Raw genomic sequence first — 24972 nt, forward strand, 5'->3', positions numbered from 1 at the left:
AGCTATCTATTTTACATTTGGTAGTATATTTAAGTCCATGCCACTCTCTCACTTCTTCTCAGCTTACCCTTCCTCCTCCCTGTGTTCTCAAGTCCATTTTATACGTCTGCGACTTTATTCCGGTCCTACCCCTAGGGTCTTCAGAACCTTTTTTTTTTTAGATTCCATATATGTGTGTTAGCATACGGTATTTGTTTTTCTCTTTCTGACTTATTTCACTCTGTATGACAGACTCTAGGTCCATCCACCTCACTACAAGTAACTCAATTTTGTTTCTTTTTATGGCTGAGTAATATTCCATTGTATATATGTGCCATATCTCCTTTATCCATTCATCTGTTGATGGACACTTAGGTTGCTTTCATATCCTGGCTATTGTAAATAGAGCTGCAATGAACATTGTGGTACATGACTTTTTTTGAATTACAGTTTTCTCAGGGTATATGCCCAGTAGTGGGATTGCTGGGTTGTATGGTAGTTCTATTTGTAGTTTTTTAAGGAACCTCTGTACTGTTCTCCATAGTGCCTGTATCAATTTACATTCCCACCAACAGTGCAAAAGGGTTCCCTTTTCTCCACACCCTCTCCAGCATTTATTGTTTGTAGATTTTTTGATGATGGCCATTCTGACTGGTGCGAGGTAATAACTCATTGTAGTTTTGATTTGCATTTCTCTAATGATTAGTGATGTTGAGCATCCTTTCATGTGTTTGTTGGCAATCTGTATATCCTCTCTGGAGAAATGTCTACTTAGGTCTTCTGCCCATTTTTGAATTGGATTGTTTGTTTTTCTGATATTGAGCTGCATGAGCTGTTTGTAAAATTTGGCGATTAATCCGTTGTCAGTTGCTTCATTTGCAAATATTTTCTCCCATTCTGAGGGTTGTTTTTTCATCTTGTTTATGGTTTCCTTTGCTGTACAAAAGCTTTTAAGTTTTATTACGTCCTGTTTGTTTATTTTTGTTTTTATTTCCATTTCTCTAGGAGGTAGGTCAAAAAGGATCTTGCTGTGATTTATGTCATAGAGTGTTCTGTGTATGTTTTCCTCTAAGAGTTTTATAGTGTCTGGCCTTACATTTAGGTCTTTAATCCATTGTGAGTTTATTTTTGTGTATGGTGTTAGGAAGTGTTCTAATTTCATTCTTTTACATGTAGCTGTCTAGTTTTCCCAGCACCACTTATTGAAAAGGCTGTCTTTTCTCCATTGTATATTCTTGCCTCCTTTATCAAAAATAAGGTGACCATATGTGGGTGAGTTTATCTCTGGGCTGGGCTTTCTATCCTGTTCCATTGATCTATATTTCTGTTTTTGTGCCAGTACCATACTGTCTTCATGACTGTAGCTTTGTGGTATTGTCTGAAGTCCAGGAGCCTGATTCCTCCAGCTCCATTTTTCTTTCTCAGTATTGCTTTCGCTATTCGGGATCTTTTGTGTTTCCATACAAATTGTGAAATTTTTTGTTCTAGTTCTGTGAAAAATGCCATTGGTAGTTTGATAGGGATTGCACTGAATCTGTAGATTGCTTTGGGTAGTAGAGTCATTTTCACAATGTTGATTCTTCCAATCCAAGAACATGGTATATCTCTCCATCTGTTTGTATCATCTTTAACTTCTTTCATCAGTGTCTTATAGTTTTCTGCATACAGGTCTTTTGTCTCCTCAGGTAGGTTTATTCCTAGGTATTTTATTCTTTTTCTTACAATGTTTCCTTAATTTCTCTTTCAAATTTTTCATCATTAGTGTGTAAGAGTGAAAGAGATTTCTGTGCATTAATTTTGTATCCTGCTACTTTACCAAATTCATTGATTAGCTCTAGTAGTTTTCTGGTAGCCTCTTTAGGATTCTCTTTGTAAAGTATCATGTCATCTGCAAACAGTGACAGCTTTACTTCTTCTTTTCTGATTTGGATTCCTTTTATTTCTTTTTCTTCTCTGATTGCTGTGGCTAAAACTTCCAAAACAATGTTGAATAATAGTGGTGAGAGTGGACAACCTTGTCATGTTCCTAATCTTAGAGGAAATGGTTTCAGTTTTTCACAATTGAGAACGATGTTGGCTGTGGGTTTGTCATATATGGTCTTTATTATGTTGAGCGAAGTTCCCTCTATGCCTACTTTCTGTAAGGTTTTTATCATAAATGGGTGTAAAATTTTGCCAAAAGCAAAAATCATTAACTTTGAATAGAACTCTTTATAGATTTCACAGTTCATTGGAACCTACGTACTGATTGTAACCTCTTTTTTGCTTAAGATGTGGTGTTATCTTTAAGAATATATGTGTGTGTGTGTGTGTGTGTGTGTTGTCTTGGAGCATAACAGTAATAACAACAAATATTGAGCATTGCCATACTAAAAGCTTTACATACATTAGCCCCTTGAATTGGCAAAATAGCTTTGTGAAGTCAAGATTAACACCCCTATTTTACAGACCAGGACACTGAGGCATGGGAGGTGAATATGTTAGTTGCAAATATATCTCAACGGCAAAGGAGAACTGGGATCGGAGCCAGTCAGTCCAGCTCTGAAGCCCTCCTATGGGTACAGGAGCCTTGGTCAGAACTTCAGAGTGAGGGCCTGAGGCTCAGACAGCACATGGGGGGACTCTTACTAGACTGTTGTTAGACCTTCCTTCTCTTCCTCACATTCTGGCTTACACTCCAATCCAAAGTGGCTGCAGTGACCGTGACCTGAACTGAGTGTCACCATCCATTTAAATATCTCCACAAGAACATCTGATTATTCCCAGACATGTAAGCTTCCTGTGCCTTGTATATTATTTCAGGAGAATGGTTGGGGATATCCTGTGGTGATGCATGACAGAAGGAAATTGAGAGCAGTTAAAAATTTTCTTTTGTAGGACCCGATATTTGTGGATTTGATGTCATGAAAGTTCATGTTATTTTACATTTCAAGAATCAGTATCACTCAAACAAGAAATCAATCAGGTGTAAGGTAAATTCTTTCATATTCAAATCAGTGATCATGTTAACTCTTGCCAGATAATAACGTAAGTTTATAGAAAATAGTTTTGACCTTAAAATATTTAAGTGAACTATGTATGGGCCTTGTCTGTCCTGTCCCTGCTTTCCAGTTTAGCAGGCCTGTTAGAGACACTTGTCCACCACTTTGACTGGTTTGGTTTCCAAAGTTTTTACCCACCAGGAGGGTACACTTCTCACTGTGAGCCATGACATTGATATATGAAATGCCCCATAAGGGTTACAACAGGATGGTCACATTTCAGCTATACCCATCATCATCACTGAAATACTCAGGGTGAAAAAAAATTCTGGTGAAATTAATCTTCAAAATACCAAAACAATTTAAAATGGGAATATTTCTAAAACGAATGCATACATGCTTTACATTTTTACCCAGGGGATCCTGTGAAAATGTCATTTTAGGTCTTAGGGCCTGTTTATAACTCATTGGCCCTACCCGGGGCTTCTCCAAAGAGGCAGCTTGCATTAAGTCCCTGGTGTGTGGGCCTGTGAATGGGACGTACACTCCCTAAAGCTCATCCCCCCACACTTTGAAGGTAAGCACCAGGAAGCAGGGACCTGTCCCCTGAGGCATCCCCAGCACCCATAGCCTCTGTGAATCTGGGCAGGAGGCCAGTGTATTTCAAAATCATTGACAGCAAGGAGCGGAAGCATTCATAACCGTCCTTTATTCAGTCTCGACCTGAGCAGGGGGTACTCGGCACCCTCACAAAGCCCCAGTGAGTCTCTATTGGCAGCATGGTTTCTCGCCGGGTCCTGCCTGCTGACTTGATTGTTCTAAAGGATCAGCAGGTCCCCCATGTACTCAGAGGCCTGACACCCCTCCCTTGAGGGTGGAGGGGAGCTCAAAATCCAAGTCTTCCTCCTCCACCTTAGTGTTGGACCAGAGGACCAGTCTTCATGATATGATTCCCGAGCATTTGTTCAGTTGCAGCTCAGGCATGCAGGAGAGAAAGGGGATGACACTACCAGATGGAGGCTGTGAGGTCTGGCCTGGACTGTGCCTGGGAGGCCAGAGCTTGGTCACCTGGGGGCAGCAAGCCTACCGGGCCCTGAGTGGCACTGGCAGGCTGACAACTCCCTCAGACAGGTATTGGTATTTCTGCAGCCTGTTAGAAAAATAAGAGACAAGTCTGCTGAAGGAGGCTTGGAGCCTTGGATCATAGCAGCTAGTCAGCATTACGGACTCCTCGGTGAGGAGCAAGGTTATCTTCATGGGGCTCCGATTCACTCTGCAATGCTGTAAAAGAAATGCAGTGGTCAGCCCTCAAGGATTTTCAAGGAGGAGGTCTGGCCTGCATTGTTTAAAAAAATACCTCAGGAGATTGGTTCAAGATAGCGGAGTAGAAGGATGTGCACTCACTCCGTCTTGTGAGAACACTGGCATCATAACTAACTGCTGAACAATCATCAACAGGAAGACACTGGGGCTTCCCTGGTGGCGCAGTGGTTGAGAGTCCGCCTGCCGATGCAGGGGACCCGGGTTCATGCCCCGGTCCGGGAAGATCCCACATGCCGCGGAGCGGCTGGGCCCGTGAGCCATGGCTGTTGAGCCTGCGCGTCCGGAGCCTGTGCTCCGCAACGGAAGAGGCCACAGCAGTGAGAGGCCCGTGTACTGCAAAAAAAAAAAAAACAAAAAACAGGAAGACACTGGAACTCACCAAAAAAGATATCCCACATCCAACGACAGAAGGAGAAGCCACAATGAGATGGTAGGAGGGGTGCAATCACAATAAAATCAAATCCCCTAACTGCTGGGTGGGCAACTCACAAACTGGAGGACAATTATACCACAGAAGTTCACCACTGGAGTGAAGGTTCTGAGCCCCATGTTAGGCTTCCTAACCTGGGGGTCTGGCAACAGGAGGAGGAATCCCCAGAGAATTGGACTTTGAAAGCTAGCGGGATTTGATTGCAGGACTTCAACAAGACTGGGGGAAACAGAGACTCCACTCTTAGAGAGCACACACAAAGTCTTGTGTGCACCAGGACCCGGGAGAAGGAACAGTGACCCCACAGGAGACTGAACCAGACCTACCTGCTAATGTTGATGGGTCTTATGCAGAGGAGCAGGTGGGTGGCTGTGGCTCACCGCGGGGACAAGGACACTGGCAGCAGAAGTTATGGGAAGTACTCATTGGCGTGAACCCTCCCGGGGTCCTCCATTAGCCCCACCAAAGGGCCTACTCAGGCCAAACAAACAACAGCGAGGGAACACAGCCCCACCCATCAGCAGACAAGTGGATTAATGTTTTACTGAGCTCTGCCCACCAGAGCAACACCCAGCTCTACTCATCACCAGTCCCTCCCATCAGGAAAATTGCACGAGCCTCTTAGATAGCCTCAACCACCAGAGGGCAGACAGCAGACACAAGAAGAACTACAATCCTGCAGCCTGCAGAAGGAAAACCACAATCACAGAAAGATAGACGAAATGAAAAGGCAGAGGATTATGTCCCAGATGAAGGAACAAGATAAAACCCCAGAAAAACAACTAAATTCCAGAAAAAGAATTCAGAATAATGATAGTGAAGATTATCCAGGACCTTCGAAAAAGAATGGAGGCAAGGATTGAGAAGATGCAAGAAATGTTTAACAAAGAACTAGAAGAATTAAAGAACAAAGAAAGATGAACAATACAATAACTGAACTGAAAAATACACCAGAAGGAATTGATAGCAGAATAACTGAGGGAGAAGAATGAATAAGTGACCTGGAAGACAGAATGGTGGAAATCACTGCTACAGAACAGAATAAAGAAAAAAGAATGAAAAGAAATGAAGACAGCCTAAGAGACTTCTGGAACAACATTAAATGCACCAACATTCACATTATAGGGGTCCCAGGAGGAGGAAGAGAGAGAGAAAGGACCTGAGAAAATATTTGAAGAGATTATAGTTGAAAACTTCCCTAACCTGGGAAAGGAAATAGCCACCCAAGTCCAGGAAGTGCGAAGTGTCCCAGGCAGGATAAACCCAAGGAGAAACACACTGAGACACATAATAATCAAATTGACAAAAATTAAAGACAGAGAAAAATTATTAAAAGCAACAAGGGAAAAATGACAAATAGCATACCAGGGAACTCCCATAAAGTTAACAGCTGATTTCTCAGCAGAAACTCTGCAGGCCAGAAGGGAGTGGCACGATATATTTAAAGTGATGAAAGGGAAGAACCTACACCCAGGAATACTCTACCCAGCAAGGCTGTCATTCAGATATGATGGAGAAATCAAAAGCTTACAGACAAGCAAAAGCTAAGAGAATTCAGCACCACCAGCCCAGCTTTTCAACAAATGCTAAAGGAACTCCTCTAGGCAGGAAAGAGACTAGAAACTTAAAACAACCTTGTACATGTATAGTCTGCTATACAAAACCTCATGGGAACAGCAAACCCCAAACTACAATAGATATACACACACAAAAGAAAAAGCAACCCAAGCACAACACTAAAGATGGTCATCAAACCACAAGAGATGAGAACAAAAGAGGAAGGAAAGAAAAAAGACCTACCAAAAAAAATAAAAATAAAAGGGACTTCCCTGGTGGTCCAGTGGTAAAGAATCCACCTTCCAATCCAGGGAACACGGGTTCAATCCCTGGTCAGGGAACTAAGATCCCACATGCTGCGGGGCAACTAAGCCCGCATGCCACAACTACTGAGCTCACGAGACTCAACTAGAGAGCCTGCATGCTGCAAACTACAGAGCCCATGCACTCTAGAACCTGTGCACTCTAGAACCCGTGCACCACAACTACAGAGCCCACGCACCCTGGAGCCTGAGCGCCACAACTAGCGAAGTGAAAACCAGCATGCCACAACTAGAAAGAAGCCCGCCTGTGGCAAGGAAGAGCCCACACTCTGCAACTAAGACCCGACGCAGCCAAAAAAAAAAAAAAAGACCTCGGATGTTCTGGGGAGGAAGGGGTGGCGATCAACAGGCAGGGAGATGGGTGAAATTGTTAGGTCAAGGCTTCAGCGGGATGCAGAACACGGGAGCGTTTTGACAGATGATTCAGGTGTAGGGTCCAAAGGACTTGATGATGTTTGGAATCTGGGTGCTGAGGGCATGGATGATGACTCTCAGGGGCGCTGCTGTTAAATAGGAGGGGAAACAAAGGCCAAGAAAGGGGTCAGTGCAGACTCAGGGGTCAAGTTTAGAACAGTTGGTTGTGAAATCCAGGCAGACATCGAGGTAGAGGTGTCGAATAAATTGTTGGAAATTTTGGGTCTGAAACTCAGCTGATGGTTGGGATTAAAGATGTTGGCTTGGAGCTGTTTGCATATGTGTGGGTGTAGATGTTACCCCTCAGGAGGCTCTGGGCCGGTGGACAAATCCCAGAGGGTGCCAGCCATGGGGCCAGCAAGCCCAAAGTCTAAATTAAGAAAGACAAGTGGAGACAAAGGCAGGCAGAGAGCAGGGGGAAAGCGTTTGGAGAATTGTGCACTCAGCTGTCACAGCGGGCTACAAGGGTTGAGGGGACACAGAGTAGACTGTAATACTGGTCCCGGGACAGAGTCATTGGCTACGGTGTGGCAGAGCAGAGGGGTACTGAAAAGATGTTTTGATTTGGCTTTTAGCAGGGAGAGACTCCTCCTGACAGAGCCTTTATGCTGGGGCAGTGGTTTCCAAACTTGAGCAGCGTCAGAGACCCTGGAGGGCCTGTGAAAGTGGCCAGAGGGTCCACGAGGCTCTGATGCAGCAGTTCGGGGCTGACCTGGGAATGGGCATTGCCCATGTTCCCCCAGTGCTGCTGCTGCTATTGGGGTATGGTGCAGGGGTCCCCTCTGCTGCTGACAGTCAGATATGTCCTGGTCACCCCCAGCCTCCTCAGATACCCTCCCATCCACCTTCCAGCCCTCCTTTATTTTTTATTTTATTTATTTATTTATTTTTGGCCACACTGTGTGGCATGCAGGATCTTAGTTCCCCAACCAGGGATCCAACCCGTGCCCCCTGCAGTGGAAGCATGGAGTCTTAACCACTGGACCACCAGGGAAGTCCCCAGCCCTCCTTTACTGAATGTTAAATGCTTTCCTTGTGTCCAGCCTGAGGCTTTAACCATGACCAAAAAGCGCACCAGGCCTGCCCTCCACAAGCTTAAATTGTTGGACAACTCAGAGAGTTAAAAATTCTCCCTTGTGTTGAGAAATAGAGTGGGCTTCATTTGGTGTCTTTCAGAATGCAGAGCCAGAAGTTGTTTTGCATATAACTTTTCTAAGTCCAACAACGCACTAGCCCCTCGGTTTACACCAATCACCCCATCATAACTGCCTGGGGGATTATAGGTGAAAGCCATTGTCTTTGCACAAAAGGGAATCAGCCACTCAAGAGAAGGCTGCCAGTAGTGAGGAAGTATTCTACAAAGGGGTGAGTCTTCTGTAGGACACCCTTTCATTGTCAAGTCAACCCCTATTTCTAGAATGTCTCTGCCTTCTGTTTACAAGAAGGCTTTGACCCATGACGACTTACGCTGCATATCTAGACCTGCCTTGAAACGTTAAGGGTCTCATTCTTTTCCTTTTCTCCCCCAAAACATTCAGGTTGATAGCTTCACACACCTCTACACTCTGATTTTAAGACCAGACCTCACTTACGAAGTGAAAATTGATGGTCAGTCGATTGAATCTGGCAGCATAGAGTATGACTGGCAGCTCACATCACTGAAGAAAATGGAGAAGGCTTCAGCAGAGTCTAAGGACTGGGACCAGGCTACAGAGGGCAAATCCCAGGTGTGGATCTTTCCCGCACAGCTGCTAGAAAGTGTACAAGTGTAGTTCGTAAGTACCCAAGTACCGTACAATTGCTACATGGCTGGGAATCATGATGACAGCATTACAACAATCAAAGTGCCCTCCTCAAAGCACATGTGCTGAGACCAGCCACACAGCTGCACACTTAAAGGTATTGTGAAAGAGTTAAAATATCTGAGATGAAAGCAAGTAGGGTTTGTTTTTGTAACCAATGTTTTTTTTAAAAAAGGAAAATGTATCAGCAACCTTTATAAAAATGATTTTCTTGTCATTCTGCATTTAAGCATAAGTGTTTTTTGTTTGTTTGTTTGTTTGTGCGGTACACGGGCCTCTCACTGCTGTGGCCTCTCCCGTTGCGGAGCACAGGCTCCGGAGGCACAGGCTCAGCGGCCATGGCTCACGGGCCCAGCCGTTCCGCGGCATGTGGGATCTTCCCGGACTGGGGCACGAACCCGTGTCCCCTGCATCGGCAGGCAGACTCTCAACCACTGCACCACCAGGGAAGCCCTGAGCATAAGTATTTTTGAGCATCATACTTGTGACTGCCAACCAAGAATCAATTATTGTAACAGGTATATATTAGTTTCCTAGGGCTGCCATAAAAAGGACCACAAACTGGGGGCTTGAAACAACAGAGATATATTCTTTCAGTTCTTCTTAAAGCCAGAAGTCAGAAATCAGCAGGGCCGCACACTCCGTCTGAAGGGTCTAGGGGAGAATCCTTCTTCGCTTCTTCCAGCTTTTGGTGACTCCCAGCGTTCCTTGGCTGGTAGACACATCACTCTGATCTCTGCCTCCTTTTCCACATAGCCTTCTCTTCTTTTTGTGTCTCTTCTATCTCTTTTTTTTTTTTTTTTTTTTTTTTTTTTTTTTTTGTGGTACGCGGGCCTCTCACTGTTGTGGCCTCTCCCGTTGCGGAGCACAGGCTCCGGATGCGCAGGCTCAGCAGCCATGGCTCACGGGCCCAGCCGCTCCGCGGCATATGGGATCCTCCCAGACAGGGGCACGAACCCGTATCCCCTGCATCGGCAGGCGGACTCTCAACCAGTGCGCCACCAGGGAGGCCCCTCTTCTATCTCTTATAAGGACATTTGTCATTGGATTTAGGACCTACCTGGATAATCCAGAATTATAGAATGACCTGTCTAGAGATCCTTACCTTAATTACATCTGCAAAGACCCTTTTTTCCTAATAAGGTCACATTCCCAGATTCTGAGACTTAGGACGTTGAGAAATCTTTTGGGAAACTCAACCTGCTATTAAGCTACTTCTTTTTTTTTTCTATTTACGTTAGTCATTGTTGTAACATTTTTTTTTTGTACATCAAACATTATGCCAAAATGTAAGCTATTTATCTTAAGACAATTGTCTTTGCCATAACTGAGAGTACTGTAACTGACGTTTACAATTAATTTCTGGCAACTTAAAATACTAGTGGCATTGCTGTCTAATAGTCAAATACTTCATCATAGATGGAATGTAATTATGAAATTAAAATGGCATCTTGTTTAGACTTGAATTATTTAGCAATCCTTTTCTTTCGTCGATGATCAAAAGTAAACTTCCATGAATTTGGAATCCATGTGTCCAATCAATGAGAATGTCTTCAGATTAGAGTAAAATCCCGATCATATAAGGCTTCCCCATCATTTCTCAAGAAAAAGAAAAAAAGGTGGGAAGTATTACTCTCCCTTTCTTACCTTCAAACCAAAGTAAAAAAAAGTAGTTTTTCACCTGGAAAGAGCACTTACTTTAAACAAGGTACAGAATGGCAAAGAAACTGACACTGAGGCTCCCAGGCTCAGGAGATACGGGTCTTAGGACTGAAATCCTGGCTGCCTCTGGGCTACAAGGATGCCAAACTAGCAGTGCAGGTGTGCCTTGGTGCCGGGTGTACATGAGGCAGGTCCCCAGAGGAGCCAAATCATTCTTTCAGAAAGCTCGTTCCCAAGCTGGCCGTGTTCTGTCCATATGTTCAGTTCTGTGTGATCTCCTAAACAATGTGGTTCTTTATGGTGTTACTATTTGATAACCCTCATTATAAAGAGTCGGCTACTGACTGAGTTGTAATCATTTCCTGGATCCCAACACAAGACTGGCTCACCTGTTGCCAGTTGGGGTCGGGGCAAAGAGCAGTAGGAGAGATGATTAACTGCCATGTGCCATCGTTGAGAAGTTCTAGAGTAATGTGGAAAAGCCACAGTCTCAGTGCAACACTTTTACTATTTCTCAGTTATTCTGAAAGAGAAAACATCATTGTACACCATTTTTATGCTTTGATGTGTTTATCTGAATTATTGTTAATCCAGAGCAAATTTTTCTCATCCATTCATTTATTCAACACATATTTATTTGGGAATTCCCTAGCGGTCCAATGGTTAGGACTCCACTGCTTCTATTGCAGGGGGCATGGGTTGGATCCCTGGTTGGGGAACTAAAATCCCGCAAGCTGAAAGCCATGTGGTGGGGCCATAAAGAAAGAAAGAAAGAAAGAGAGAGAGAGAGAGAGAGAGAGAAGAAAGAAAGCTCCATTAAAAAAAAACAGGAAAAAAAATGTATTCAACACCTATTGTCACCTTCACATAGATATGTGTATATATGCATGTGTAGAAATATGTATATATGTGTATGTGTGTATATATGTATGTGTATATGTATACCTGTGTTTTATTTCTTAAGATTTATTATTTATTTATTTATTTTATTTATTATTTTTTTTTGCTGCATCGGGTCTTAGTTGTGGCGTGCGGGCTCTTCGTTGTGGTGTGCAGGCTTCTCTCTAGCTGTGGGGCACAGGTTCCAGAGCACTTGGGCTCTGTAGGTTGCAGCATATGGGCTCCAGTTGAGGCACATGAGCTCAGTAGTCGTGGCGCACGGACTTAGTTGCCCCGTGGCATGTGGGACCTTAGTTCTCTGACCAAGGATCGAACCCACATCCCCTGCATTGTAAGGCGGATTCTTTACCACTGGACCACCAGGGAAGTCCCCTGTGTTTTATATATATGTGTATAGTGTGAGTATATATATAAGGGCTGAATAATACAACTACTTTTCTCCTGCTACCCAGCAGTCCTCAGGTAAATCTTGGGACATTCCTTAGTTGTCCAGCCTCTCTCTGAAACAGTCCATATATGACCATGATGTAGAAGGACAGGCTTAAACTAATCAGCAGTAAATATGGCCCGTCTTCCCAACATCACTTTTTGCCCCATCATTTTAACTTTGGCCACTATTTCGAGTTTTCTACAGCACCATTCCTCTCAACAGCATGGAAAGAGTGCTGTCATCGTAAGTGCGGTTAGGGAGAAAAAGCAGGCAGTGCGTGGTCCTGAAGCCCCCGGTGAGGGAGGGAACCCCAGCACTTAGCACTTCGACCATCAAATGGAGGAGGACACGGGGATAAGTGCAACCAGGGTCACAGGTCTGCCCCTGCCTCTTGGGAGTTAAGAATTTCCTTTCTCAAATCTGAGAATCTAAGTTTTTTCCCCCTACACATATTTTAAGGACTGGGAGAAGCACTTTCTGGATGCCAGTGCCAGCAAGCCAAGTGACTGGAACAGCGAACTGGATGGGGACTGGCAGGCGCTGATGCTGCAGAAGCCTCCATACCAAGTGCGTGGCATTTTCTTCCCTCCAGCCCCCTCCTCCCCCATGTCCCCAGGGTCGACCACATACGGTTTGTTGTTGCAGGATGGCCTGAAACCAGAGGACATAGACAAAGATGTTTGGCTCCATCAGAAGATGAAAAACACCAACTATTTGATGGAATATGACCTCTCAGAATTTGAGAACATTGGTGCCATCGGACTGGAGCTTTGGCAGGTCACTTGGTTTTAAATTTGCTTTAGTTTAATAACTCTGGACTTCAGCCTAAACTCCTTAATTCACATAGCTAGTATTTGAGCTCCTATTGTGTGCCGGGCACCCCTACCTGGACACAAGACATACAGTCGTAGACAAAATGGACATCCTTCCTGCCCTGGGTACTTCTTGTCTGCCTTCCTGCTCCCTGGGAATTTGCCTGGAGTTGACCTTGTGGTGCCTGTCAGCTTTAGGATAAGACTGAAGATTCAGATGTAGCATGTCCAGGGTGGAGCCTGAGATTCTGCATCCCCAGCAAACTCCCTGGCGGTGCTGATGTTGCCCATCCACGGCTCCCACTTTGCACAGGAAGGTTCTCGAGCATCGGTTCTCGAACGTCGCTGAATGCTCGAGTCACTGGGGAGTTCTTGAAAGTCTCAATGCCCCGGTGGTACCCCAGACCAGCTAAATCAGCATCCCTGGGGGTGAGACCAGGCATCAGGGGTTTTGTAAATGTTCTTGGTGGTCCCCATATGCAGCCAAGTTTGAGAACCAGTGCCCTGGAGGAAACAGATATTCTAGAAAAGGGTATCTGCATGTCCTACTATTGACAGCTAATCACTGTTAAAGTACTGAGCAAATTACAACTGTTTATTTTGTGGAAGGTTTCATTTTTCACATCAGTAACAAAGGCCTTATTTTCATCCACAGGTGAGATCTGGAACCATCTTCGATAACTTCCTGATCACAGATGATGAAGAGTACGCTGAGAATTTTGGCAAGGCCACCTGGGGTGAAACCAAGGTACAATGAACACAATGAACTTTTCTTTTGTAATTCAGTTATTTCTGTACTTAAGTCTCACATATAGGAAAAGGCTTGATGAATTTTTACTAATGATCACCCCACCCAGATCAAGATATAGAAGGTCACAAGAGCTCCAGGAACCTCCTCACGATCCCTCCCAGCCAGCACCCACCCCCAAAGGAATAGTGGTTCCACTATTCCATCACTGTAGATGGATTTGACTCCTTTTGAAATTTATGTAAATGTAGCTACCCATTATTTATTCATTCAGGTAGTGTTGCGAAGTTCATTCATATTTTTGCATACAGCAGTAGCTTGTTCTTCCTTTGTGAATATTCCAGAAGGTATGTATCCATTCTCTGTGGATGCAGCTTTGGGATGCTTCCAGTTTGTGGCCTCGTGGATAAAGCTGTTCCCATCATTCCTGTACATGTCTTTCAATGGACACATGCCCAGGAGTGGACAGGCTGGGTCACCAGTTCTTACACAAACAGTTTTCAGTGTGTCATCCTGTTTACATTCCCTTCTGCATGGTCAAGAATTTCAATTGTGTCGCATCTTTGGCCATGCTAGGTGTTACTGTCAGTTGTTGTTGATGAGTCAGTTTTATTGAAGTATAATTTACATACTGTGAAATGTACAGTTCTATGAATTCTGACAAACACATATAGTTATGAAACCACCACTAAAAATCAAGATGTAGAACAGTTTCACCACCCCAAAAAGTCTCCTTGTAACCAAGCCCTCCCCTACTCCAGCAATCACTGATCTGATATCCATCCTTATAGTATTTTTGAAGTATAGTTGATTTACAACGTTGTGTTAGTTCCAGGTGTACAGCAAAGTGATTTATTTATAAATATATATTCTTTTTCAGATTCAGAATATATGTATACTTTTTCAGATTCTTTTCCATTATAGGTTATTGCAAGATATTGAATATAGTTCCCTGTGCTATACAGTAGGTCCTTGTTGTTTATGTCCCTATAGTTTTGCCTTTTCCAGAATGTCATATAAATGGAATCATATAGTATGGAGTCTTTTTGAGCCTGCTTCTCACACCAAGCATAGTGTCTCCAAGATTCCTCCGTGTTGCTGAGGTTCACTCAGTAGTTCGTATCTTCTTATTACTGAATAGTTTATCTGCTCACCGGCTGATGGACCTTTGGGTTGTTTCCAATTCTTTTTCTTTTTTTTTTTTTTTTGACCGCACCACGGAGCATGCGGAATCTTAGTTCCCCGACCAGGGATCGAAGCCGCGCCCCCTGCAGTGGCAGCAGTGGAGTCCTAACCACTGCACCACAAGGGAAGTCCCAGGGGTGTTTCCAATTTTTAACAGTATGACCAAAGCTGCTATCAATTTTGCGTATAGTTTTTTTGTGTGGACGTGTGCTTTTATTTTTCTTGGGTAAATACCCAGGAGGGGGTTGCTGAGTTGTATGGTGTATCTTTAACTCTATGAGAAATTGCCAACCTGTTTCCAGAGGGGCTGCACTGTTTTGCAGTCTCTTCAGTCTCACCAGCACTGGGGACTGTGGGTTTCTATAGGTGTGTAGTGGTATCTCTCTCTGATTTTGTTTGCATTTCCTTGATGACGAATGAAGGTGGGTACTGTTTCATGGCTTTTGTGGCCATTTGGAGATCCTTTTTTGTGAAATACCTGTGTTTTAAGATGTAAGTTTTGTTATTCAGGTATGGTGAGGCCAGCAGATCAGGAGATGACTTCCATCAAAAAGATAGTTTATTTTACTCACAGATCCCCAGAGGAGGGGCCACGCCATGCCATTCAGGGCCACATGGGGAAGCACCAGGTTTGGTCAGGAGGCAGGGGGAGAGTGTGGAAGATGTGGGCAAAAAACTTTGTTTTGGTTTTTTGCAGGAAGGAACAGATGAAGCTGGATAAGCAGGCTTAGGATTGGCTAGTTTTAAGAATTTCAGTGGGCTCTGGGGTACTAGTTGTCTAGTACCTGGCTGTGGGATAATTAAGGCAAGGAGAAATCAGCCCTGAATATGAGCCCAGTAGTGGAGGTCATTAGGGATGTGAACTCTGAATGTAGTTTGCATATGAAAAGAGTGCTTTTTGGCATTTACTATCTCTAAGAATGGGCCCCCTTGGAGGGGCCATCCCTCCTGGGTCAGCAAGGCCCCAGATATCAAAGCAAGAGAAACATATGGTTGATACAGCCTGTTTATGTCGCTTGCCCACTTTCGCATTGGGTTATTTGACCTTTTCTTATTTAGTTGTAGGTGTTCTTTATATATTTTGTCAAGTTCTTTGTCAGATAAGGGCATTGTAAATGTCCTTGCCCACTCTGTGCTTTGCCTTTCTATTCCCTCAAATGTGGAAGCACTCCTGTATTTTTTTTTTTTAAGTCTGTATTTTGAGGCCCCTATCCTGAGAAACCAGCTTAAAAACTTAGCTCTGCCTTCACATAAAGAAGATAAAATATCTTCCATCAGTACAAATTCATCTATAACTCTTTGGAGCCAGAGTATTGACACTAAAATGTATGCTTTTAATGGGCATAAACATTTTGTTTCTCGTGTTGTTGAGCGCCAATAACTAAATGGTGGCGCCACTCACCCATAAGGAGAGAGTGGTCAGTGTCTTCTGGGAGTGCCATGACTTAGAGAGAAAGGTCTTGGAGGACCCTCCACACTGTTTTAGCCAGAAACTTTGGGTTGTTAAATTGCATGCCGGTGAGTTTAAATTAAGGGTGATACACAAAACATCTTCCTGCTTTTAATCGAAATCTCCTCATTCCCTTATTTTCACTGATAAGGCATCTTCCATGTCATGTCCGTCACACTGGGACCAACTGCAAAGCGGGTGTTTAAAATTTGAACATTTCAGGCATTTCAGGGGGAAATTTCCCCTCCACTGATGAAAGGTGGTTATCACTAAGTGATTTTCTCATGAGCCCTTTCTTCTGTTTCCCTTTTTTAAAAAATATTTATTTATTTATTTTGGCTGCACCGTGTCTTAGTTGTGGCAGGTGGGCTTCTTAGTTGCGGCATGCATGCGGGATCTAATTCCCCGACCAGGGATTGAACCCCGGGCCCCCTGAACTGGAAGCACAGAGTCTTACCCACTGGACCACCAGGGATGTCCCGAGCCATTTCTTCTTGAATCTGATTTCTGCAGCAAAGCCTTCCTAAACTCTTTTTTCAGGAATGACTATGGGAAATTTCTTGACGTGTCTTCACTCATCTAACCCTACTTTTAATCACATATGTCTGGAATTGCTCATTCAGGCTCTGAGGCCTCTTCTCATGACTCATTCACTGGTCAGCTGGTTGAAGGACTGGCCCAGGTGCTCTGGGAATAGGAGAAGGGGGGTGTATTCATTTCCTGGGGCTGCCATAACAAATCACCACAAACTTGCTGGCTTAAAACATCACAAATGTATTCTCTCCAATTCTGGAGGCCAGTATTCCAAAATCAGTATCAATAGGCTGAAATCAAGGCATCAGCAGGGCCTTGCTCTCTCCAAAGGCTCTAGGGGAGAACCCTTATTTCGCCCCTTGCAGCTTCTGATGGGTCCTGGTGCTCCTTGGTTTGTGGCCACACCCTTCTAATCTTTGCTCCCATCTTCACGTGTCCTTCTCCTCTTCTGTCTCTGTTTGGGTCAAATCTCCCTCTGCCCCTCTCTTATGAGAACATTATGATAGAATTTAGTGTCCACCTGATAATCCAGTAGAATTTCCTCATCTCAACATGCTTAATTTAATCACATCTGCAAAGACCCTTTCCCCATATGTATGAGGTTACATTTACAGGTTCCAGGAATTGGGACCTGATTACTGGGGGGTTCTTTTTCAGCCGACCCCCAGCTGGTGTGGAGGCTTCCAGAAGGCAGGGGCAGGCTGCATGCTGACACCCAATCAGCCCACAGGAAGTATAATCCCCAGCCGCCGGGGTCTTTGTTTCTTTCTCCAGGGCCCAGAAAGGGAGATGGATGCCATACAGGCCAAGGAAGAAGTGAAGAAGGCCCGAGAGGAAGATGAGGACGAGCAGATGATGGGCAGGTTTGGTGGGAGAGAAAATATCTTCAAAGGATTCCACAGGAGGAACGAACTTTAATCATCCCCACCCCAAATAAAGATGACTGGTAAAACCTTGTTTCTACTTTTTTTTTTTTGCGGTACGTGGGCCTCTCACTGTTGTGGCCTCTCCCGTTGCAGAGCATAGGCTCTGGACGTGCAAGCTCAGCGGCCATGGCTCACGGGCCCAGCCGCTCCGCGCGTGGCATGTGGGATCTTCCCGGACCTGGGCACGAACCTGTGTCCCCTGCATCGGCAGGAGGACTCTCAACCACTGCGCCACCAGGGAAGCTCTTGTTTCTACTTTAATCAACATTTAAAAGCTCAAATGTCTACATACATGGTCATTTGTCTAATTTTCTTTGAAAAATGTTCCCACGCTTCTCGGTGGGATTGGTCTGGTTTTCCCCGAGCACTTTCCGCCCCCTCCTCCCCGACCCCAGGTACCCAGGGACGTTTTCCTTTGGACAAACCGCAGTGCTGGAGGAAGCCCGACGCCAGTGAGAGTCTGGCCAAAAACACAATGCTCTTTTCTTAATCCCCAAAATGTTTTATAAATAAAAGGTGGTAAAACTTACCTTGAAAAAGGAGAAATGATACTTTATTTCTTTAGGTTGTAAATTACTAATAGCTTATGTGAAACTTTTCCAGTATGGAATCTTTATGCAGCATCGTTGACGCGGAAAGGTTTTGCGTGCCTCATTTGCACGCTGGTTATTCTGGAGAACCCAGGCCTTGTGCACAGATGTTTAACATTCCATAAAGGAGCTTCTTCCCCCACTCTGTGACCCACTTCTATGGCCGTTAGTTCTCTGTAAGACAGAGGAATGAAATTCATTCTCTCAAGTGAAAATAGTGATTACTTCGCAGCTAAATATTTTTCCTTAAATCAAATGACTTGCTTAAAAAAAAAAAAAAGCCACACATAGCAGCCTTCTGTTTTGAAGAGCTCTGTTTTCACGCAGAAATTTGTGTTGGAAATAATCAAATTTAGGACACATGTTACGAATAAGCCAAATAAAATCGGAAATTATATAGAACGTATTGATAGATGATCAGTGTGAAAAGTCTGGCCAGGAAGTGAAGGTCTGGCAAATTTTGTTCCGGCTTTCGTTGAAGTTGGCAGACCTTCGACCTTGAACTTTTTCAAGGTCCTTCAACTTTTTCAGCTGACAGTCACATTGGTCTTCCCAGTTTATCGGGGGTTATCAGTCTCAGAAGCTAAAGACTCACTCCCTGGAAGTGCAGGGGTGGGATTCAAACACTGTCCACCTTTTAAATCTCTGAACAAGGGGAGAAGTTAATGAGGGAAGAAGCAGTGCTAGACCTCAAGAGAAAATGCTGGAAACAATTGTACAAAACGGGTCAGACCAGCTCAGACCCTGCAGAACTCATCTTCCGCAGCAGCGCTGTCCTGGAGAACTTTCCTCATTTGCGCTGGCAATACAGTATCCACTGGCCACATGTGAGGCCTTGAAATGTGGCTGGTGGGACTGAGGAATGAATTTTATTTTTAATTAATAAACTTCATTTTCTAGAGCAGTTTTAGATTCCCAGTAAAACTGAGCAGAAAGTAGAGAGAGTTCCCATATACTGTCTGTCCTCACACCCTCACACCCTCCCTTACCAATGACATCCCACACCATGGTGGTATGTTTGTCACAACTGATTGATGTGTCACACGGACACATCATTATCACCCAGAGTCTGTACTGTGCATTAGGGTTCACTCTTGGTGTTGTGCCTTCTATGGAGGAACGAATTTTTAGTCTTATTTTATTGTAACATTTATTATTTTTTCTTCCAGTTTTATTGATATATAATTGACGTACAGCACTATATAAGTTTAAGGTGTACAGCATAATGATTTGACTTACATACATCATGAACTGATGACCACAATAAGTTTAGTGAACATCCATCATCTCATATAGATACAAAATTAAAGACATAGAAAGAATATATGTTTTCCTTGTACTGAGAACTCTTAGTATTTACTCCCAACAATTTTCATTATAACATACAGCAGTCTTAATTATATTTATCATGTTGTACATTATATCCCTAGTACTTATTTATCTTATAACTGGAAATTTATACCTTTTGACTGCCTTCATCCAGTTCCCCCCCACTCCTACCTCCTGCCTCTGGTAACGACAAATCTGATCTCTTTTTCTATGAGTTTGTTTCTTTTTGAAGTATAATTGATCTACAACACTATGTTAGTTCCTGTTCCACAACGTAGTGATGTGATATTTCTATACATTTCAAAATGAGAAACAAAGTCTTTACAGACGTAATCAAGTGATAATGAGATCATTAAGGTGGGTCCTAATCCGATATGACTGGTATCCTTATAAGTGGGAAATTTGGACACAGAGACAGACATGTACAGAGGGAAGACCATGTAAAGATCCAGGGTGACACCATCTTTAAGGCAAGAAACACTGGAGGCTACCAGAAGCTTGGAAAGGGGCATGGAACAGATCCTCCCTTACAGAATTGTAATTGATTTAAATTTAAACTTACATTGCGATATGTGGTGAGAGGCCACTGTGTTGGATGGTGCAGCTTTAGACTCGTGAGAGAGGCCCCAGGACGGCTGATTACTGCTCAGGGTGGCGGGCACAGTAGTAGAGGGAGTTCCAGGCCACTCTGCTACTGGCCAGGTGAGACTCTCACCATTGAGCCTCTGGTTCCAGTCAACACACGATAGTCTCTGTGGTTTTTGTTGCCCCTGTAGACTCTCGACAGCGAGGCTTGAAGCCTGCACAATTTTCCCAGACAACCTTGCCCATTAGTGCCCCACCACGTTCTGTGAGAAGGACATCAGAAGACGGGTGAAGAGGAGAAGCCATTTTTTCCAGGTTCCTGCCGGCACCATAGGCAGTGGGGACAATAGTGGTGACTTTAGCAACAATGGCAGAAACAGTGGTGGCCAGTGAGGACCGGTATCTGGGTTCCTGCTCAGGGCCCAGTAGTTGTGGGTTTGGGGTAACACCCTTTCCTTTTTGACTTTTAGTCCTAAAGAGGCTAGCAGCTTCCTACTGTTACTAATCTTAGGTAACCTTGCATTTCTCCTCTGTTTTTCCAATGCTTTTGCACTCAGTCTCCTGTTACAAATTGTCCTCTGTTTGAAATATCTAGGATGACTTCTCTTTTCCTTATGGAACATGGACCAATAAAGCACCCAAGGCAGCTAAAAGCCTCCATCACCCCCCCCAGGACCACCACTGCATCTTTCCAGCTGTCCCACTTGCTTCCATCCATCCCCTCCCTCTCCATCCACTTTGCCTACCTTATCCAGAGCTGCTGTTCTAGAGCAGCTGTTCATGTTCAAAACCTTCTGGTGAGGGACTTCCCTGGTGGACCCATGGTTAAGACTCTGCTCTCCCTATGCAGGGGCTCTGTGATCAATCCCTGGTTGGGGGACTAAGATCCTGCATGCCACACAGTGTGGCAAAAAATAAATAAATAAATAAATAATCTTAAAAAAAACACCCTCTGGTGGCCTCTCATTTCTCTTTGCACAGGGAACTGAGGAGCGAAGGAGCATCATAAGGCTGAAAGCTTGGAGCTCGGAGAGCAAGGTGGTCTCAAGATGAGGCTGGATCACATGTGGTCTTATTTTATTGCTCTTCACACAGGGCTCTCCAATCAGACCATATGTAATCCAGCCTCATTTCAAGACCCTCTGTCTTGCTATCTGAGTTCCAGAGCCTCAGTCTCAAAGTGCCTCTTCGCTACTCAGCTTCCTCTGCTTGTGATGGTTTCGAGGCCCCACCGTCGCTGCAGTCAGGCTCAACCTTCAAGTGTCACACCATTGGACTACTCTGTAGCACTTATCACTGGTTATCTATTCCCTCATGTGATTTTTAAAAATCAATTATCTTTTTGGCTGCGTTGGGTCTTCGTTGCTGCGTGTAGGCTTTCTCTAGTTGTGGTGAGTGGGGGCTACTCTTCGTTGCGGTGCGCTAGCTTCTCACTGCAGTGGCTTCTCTTGTTGCGGAGCATGGGCTCTAGGCACATGGGCTTCAGTAGTTGTGGCACGCAGGCTCAGTAGTTGTGGCACATGGCTTAGTTGCTCCACGGCATGTGGGATCTTTCCCGGACCAGGACTTGAACTCATGTCCCCTGCATTGGCAGGAGGATTACTTAACTACTGCGCCACCAGGGAAGTCCCTCCTCATGTGATTTTTTCATGTCTGTTTCCTTCCTCTAGACCTGTGGTTCTCACAATGGGGGGCCTGGGGATCAGCAACCTCAGCACCTCCTGGGGATTTGTTAGAAATGCAAAAATCTCTGGCCCCACCCAGATCTGTAAACCAGAATCTGGAAACCTAGTCTACTTAACAAGTCTGGGTAGCTCCAGGGTGAGACCTTTTTGTGTAGAGTGTGTGTCTGCTTGGCCCACAAATGGAGCACCTGTACTCAATGAGCATTTGATGGTGAATGGTTGTTGAATGAATTACAAAGCACACTGTGCTCATTTGAAGGGCACGAGGTATGTCAAGTTGCTGAAGACACTGGAGCAAGCAGCTGTGAGACTCCAGAGGGGAGGAGGTGGACAGGAAGCTGTGCCCTCACTACCCCAAGATCGCACAGCCTTCCAGCTTGTCTGCCTGAGAAGTGCCACTATCACAGGAGACCTAGTAAGGGGAAGCTGATCCGTGCTGAAGAAACCTTGTGCCGCTGTGGTCAGCTACTCAGCAGGATCTTCCTTCCTCATCCTTTTAGTGGAAACCGGCCACAGATGAGTGGGTGTCTATAGTAAAAAGAAGGCAAAACATGTCTAAACAAATAAATGCGCCTCCATAATGGTCCTCCAGCAAACACCAGGTGCCTGCTCTGTACAGGGCACAGAGTGAGGCATAGAGGTGGAACAATAATAGCAAACACATATTACCATTCCCTCTTTTCAGAAGAGGGGATTGGGGGCGCAGAGAGGCTACTTAAATGACTTGCCAAGATCACACAGCAAGAAAGTGGCCACACACACACACAGCTATCCTAGGAACAGGGCGTCTTGTTGGGCAGGGTGAGGGTCCCGACCCTCTGCCAGGTGGGCGACGGCCTCTTCATAGTGCTTTTGCCAGGCGCACGGCAATGGGAACAGCATCCCTAGAAGAGGGCCCATCATCGGCTAGGACCCGGAGGGGTAAGGAACCTTGGCAGACGAGCCGAGGAATTGGGAAGGAGGTGGTGAAGGAGCGCCTGAGGCACTCTGCAAAGGTCCCGGTTCCCACCCCCTCCGGCTGAGGCTAGGCGCGCGCGGCCCCGCCCTCAACCCCCTCCCCTTCAGGCTCCGCTGAGCTTGCGCGGCCCTGCTTCGGCCCCTCCCTCTCCCGGGCCGGGCTGCGCGCGCACCGCCCCTCGCACCAGTGCGCACGCGCGGCCCCGCCCTGTTCCCCCCGGCGCTCGGAGCCCGAGTCCGCGGGAAGATGGCGGCCCCGCTCATTCCCCTCTCCCAGCAGGTACGGGCTGGCCAGGCGGGCGGGGGGGAGGGTGGGGGCTGCGCCGCCACCCGTGCGGGCGCAAGGCGGACGCTGCGGGGAGGCCTAAGCGCGAGGAGGCCCAGCTGGGCGGCGGCGGCTCACGCTGAGGGGCCCCGGCGGAGGGCGGGCGTGTGGTCCTGAAGGTGACAGGCCGGTCCGGCCCTCGGCCTCCCGCACCAGAGCGCTGCAGGCGGAGCCGCAGCGCGTGTCTGCTCCACCCGGGGCCCGGCGTTCTCCGCAGCTTCCAGGACGGGTGATGCACGGTAGCATTGGGTTGCCTCCCGGGGAGGTGGGCCAGGGGAGCAAGCAGTTCTGCGGGTGCGGCAGCCTCGCGGGTCTTTGTCTCCTGCCGGGTCCCAACGCCGGGGCGGCAGTGTCCCCGCCGCGGTGGAGGGCAGAGCCCCGCCGGAGCCAGGACCTGCCAGCAGTGCGATCCCGGACTCTTCTCTTCTTCCACTGGGAGCTGCTTCCGCCACCCCTGCGCCGTGAAAGGGAGAGGGGTCGCAAGTCTCCGGGCGCCTTGCGGTGCCCTCAGATCAGCCAGATGCTCTTACTAAGTGGCAGTATCAGTGGCGCGACACAGACGTGCAAAAAAGAGCCATGCGCAGGCAACCCTGCCTTCTGAGAAGGACGTTCATTCATTTATCCATCCGTCAAATGTGCGTCGGGCCAGGTGCTAGGAGCGCAGCAGTCACCCAGACCAACAGGATCGCTGCTCTCCTGGAGGTGACACTCTCGTGGGAACTAGAAACTACCTGTGTCCTGCTAGTAACAGCTGCTTTTATTTGCTGAATATCTGTGTTGTACCAAGCACCGTATTATACGCACTTTGCCAGAATTATCTAGCACAGCATTGGGATTGAGAGTGAGGACACAGGGTCACATCATCTTGTGTTCAGATCTTGGCTCCAAGGCTTACTTCTCTGACTGTCCTTGGACGAAGCTCTTAGCCTGTCTATGCCTCAGCCACCTCATTTGGAAAATGGGAATATAAAAAAAGTATTGGGCTTAGGTGAAGATTAAGCATGTAAAGCACTTAGAACAGTGCTTGGCACACCGGACACACTCACTGATCCTGTAATTATAACCATTATTTAATTCTCTGGCAGATTTGGACATTTGGAAATAGAGATTACAGCTGTGAGAATGCCAAACCCCAGGAGAGCTGTTAGGCAGGTTGACATGACTGGTTAGCTGATCCAAGGAGAGAGACAGTGCATACTTGCTAAATATTGCCAGAACTGGCCAATTTGTAACACTGTCACTAAATTAAAAGCATTAGAGACCAGTGGTTATTAATTAACAGATATGAAAGTGCTCTGTAAACTATTAAGTGCCCTACAGATGTTGGGTATTATTATTGATAGCCAGTTGCTACCTTTTAGGGTATGGTGGGGTGTGTGTGTGTGTGAAACAGGCTTAGGCTCATTTAGTGAGGAAGCGCCCCTGGTTTTTAAAACTTCCTATCCAGTTTCGGCACCTGCCTTAATATGAACTTTTTTTTTTAATGTTTTATTTATTTTATTTTTTTGGCTGCGTTTGGTCTTCGTTGCTGCGCGTGGGCTTTCTCTAGTTGTCGCGAGCGGGGGCTACTCTTCGTTGCGGTGCGCGGGCTTCTCATTGTGGGGGCTTCTCGTTGTGGAGTACAGGCTCTAGGCGCGCGGGCTTCAGTAGCTGTGACACGCGAGCTCTAGAGCTCAGGCTCAGTAGTTGTGGCGCAAGGGCTTAGTTGCTCCGCGGCATGTGGGATATTCCCGGACCAGGGCTCGAACCCGTGTCTCCTGCATTAGCAGGCGGATTCTTAACCACTGCGCCACCAGGGAAGCCCTTAATTTGAACTTTGATGACAATAGCTAAGGTTAATTGAGTGCTTTAGAGTTTATTAAGTGCTTATCCACACAACGAAGAGAGGGGATTCTTACTTCTTACGTTACTGATGAAGGACTAGCTTTAGAGGAAGGCAGTGGTTTGCTGCTGTGCAGTAAGGTGTGAAAACCTGAATCAGGTCATGTGATTCATCTGCTTAGCACCTTTTAGAATAAAATCCCAATCCCTCCCCAGGAATCCCT

At 45.8% G+C, this 24972-nt stretch overlaps 2 protein-coding genes across 4 annotated transcripts in view; both read left to right on the forward strand.

The window, feature by feature from the left end:
* The window catches only part of CALR3 (calreticulin 3), a gene marked incomplete at both ends in the record, with an annotated part of 31390 nt that extends 13942 nt beyond the window's left edge, over nt 1-17448 (forward strand). Inside the window, 6 exons of the mRNA XM_079702593.1 lie at nt 2857-2951; nt 8546-8734; nt 12261-12368; nt 12447-12578; nt 13269-13361; nt 17305-17448. Coding sequence (XP_079558719.1) covers nt 2857-2951; nt 8546-8734; nt 12261-12368; nt 12447-12578; nt 13269-13361; nt 17305-17448 — 761 coding nt within the window. The remainder of the gene's footprint in view (nt 1-2856; nt 2952-8545; nt 8735-12260; nt 12369-12446; nt 12579-13268; nt 13362-17304) is intronic.
* Nucleotides 17449-22849: 5401 nt separating this feature from the next.
* Nucleotides 22850-24972, forward strand: part of EPS15L1 (epidermal growth factor receptor pathway substrate 15 like 1) — a gene marked incomplete at its 5' end in the record, with an annotated part of 99612 nt that continues 97489 nt past the window's right edge. For all 3 annotated transcript variants that reach the window (XM_079703768.1, XM_079703769.1, XM_079703770.1), the window contains one exon: nt 22850-22882. In XM_079703768.1, the coding sequence (XP_079559894.1) occupies nt 22850-22882 (33 nt within the window). The remainder of the gene's footprint in view (nt 22883-24972) is intronic.

The sequence above is a fragment of the Hyperoodon ampullatus genome, assembly GCF_949752795.1.
Source record: "Hyperoodon ampullatus genome assembly, chromosome: 4".
Lineage (NCBI taxonomy): Eukaryota > Metazoa > Chordata > Mammalia > Artiodactyla > Ziphiidae > Hyperoodon > Hyperoodon ampullatus.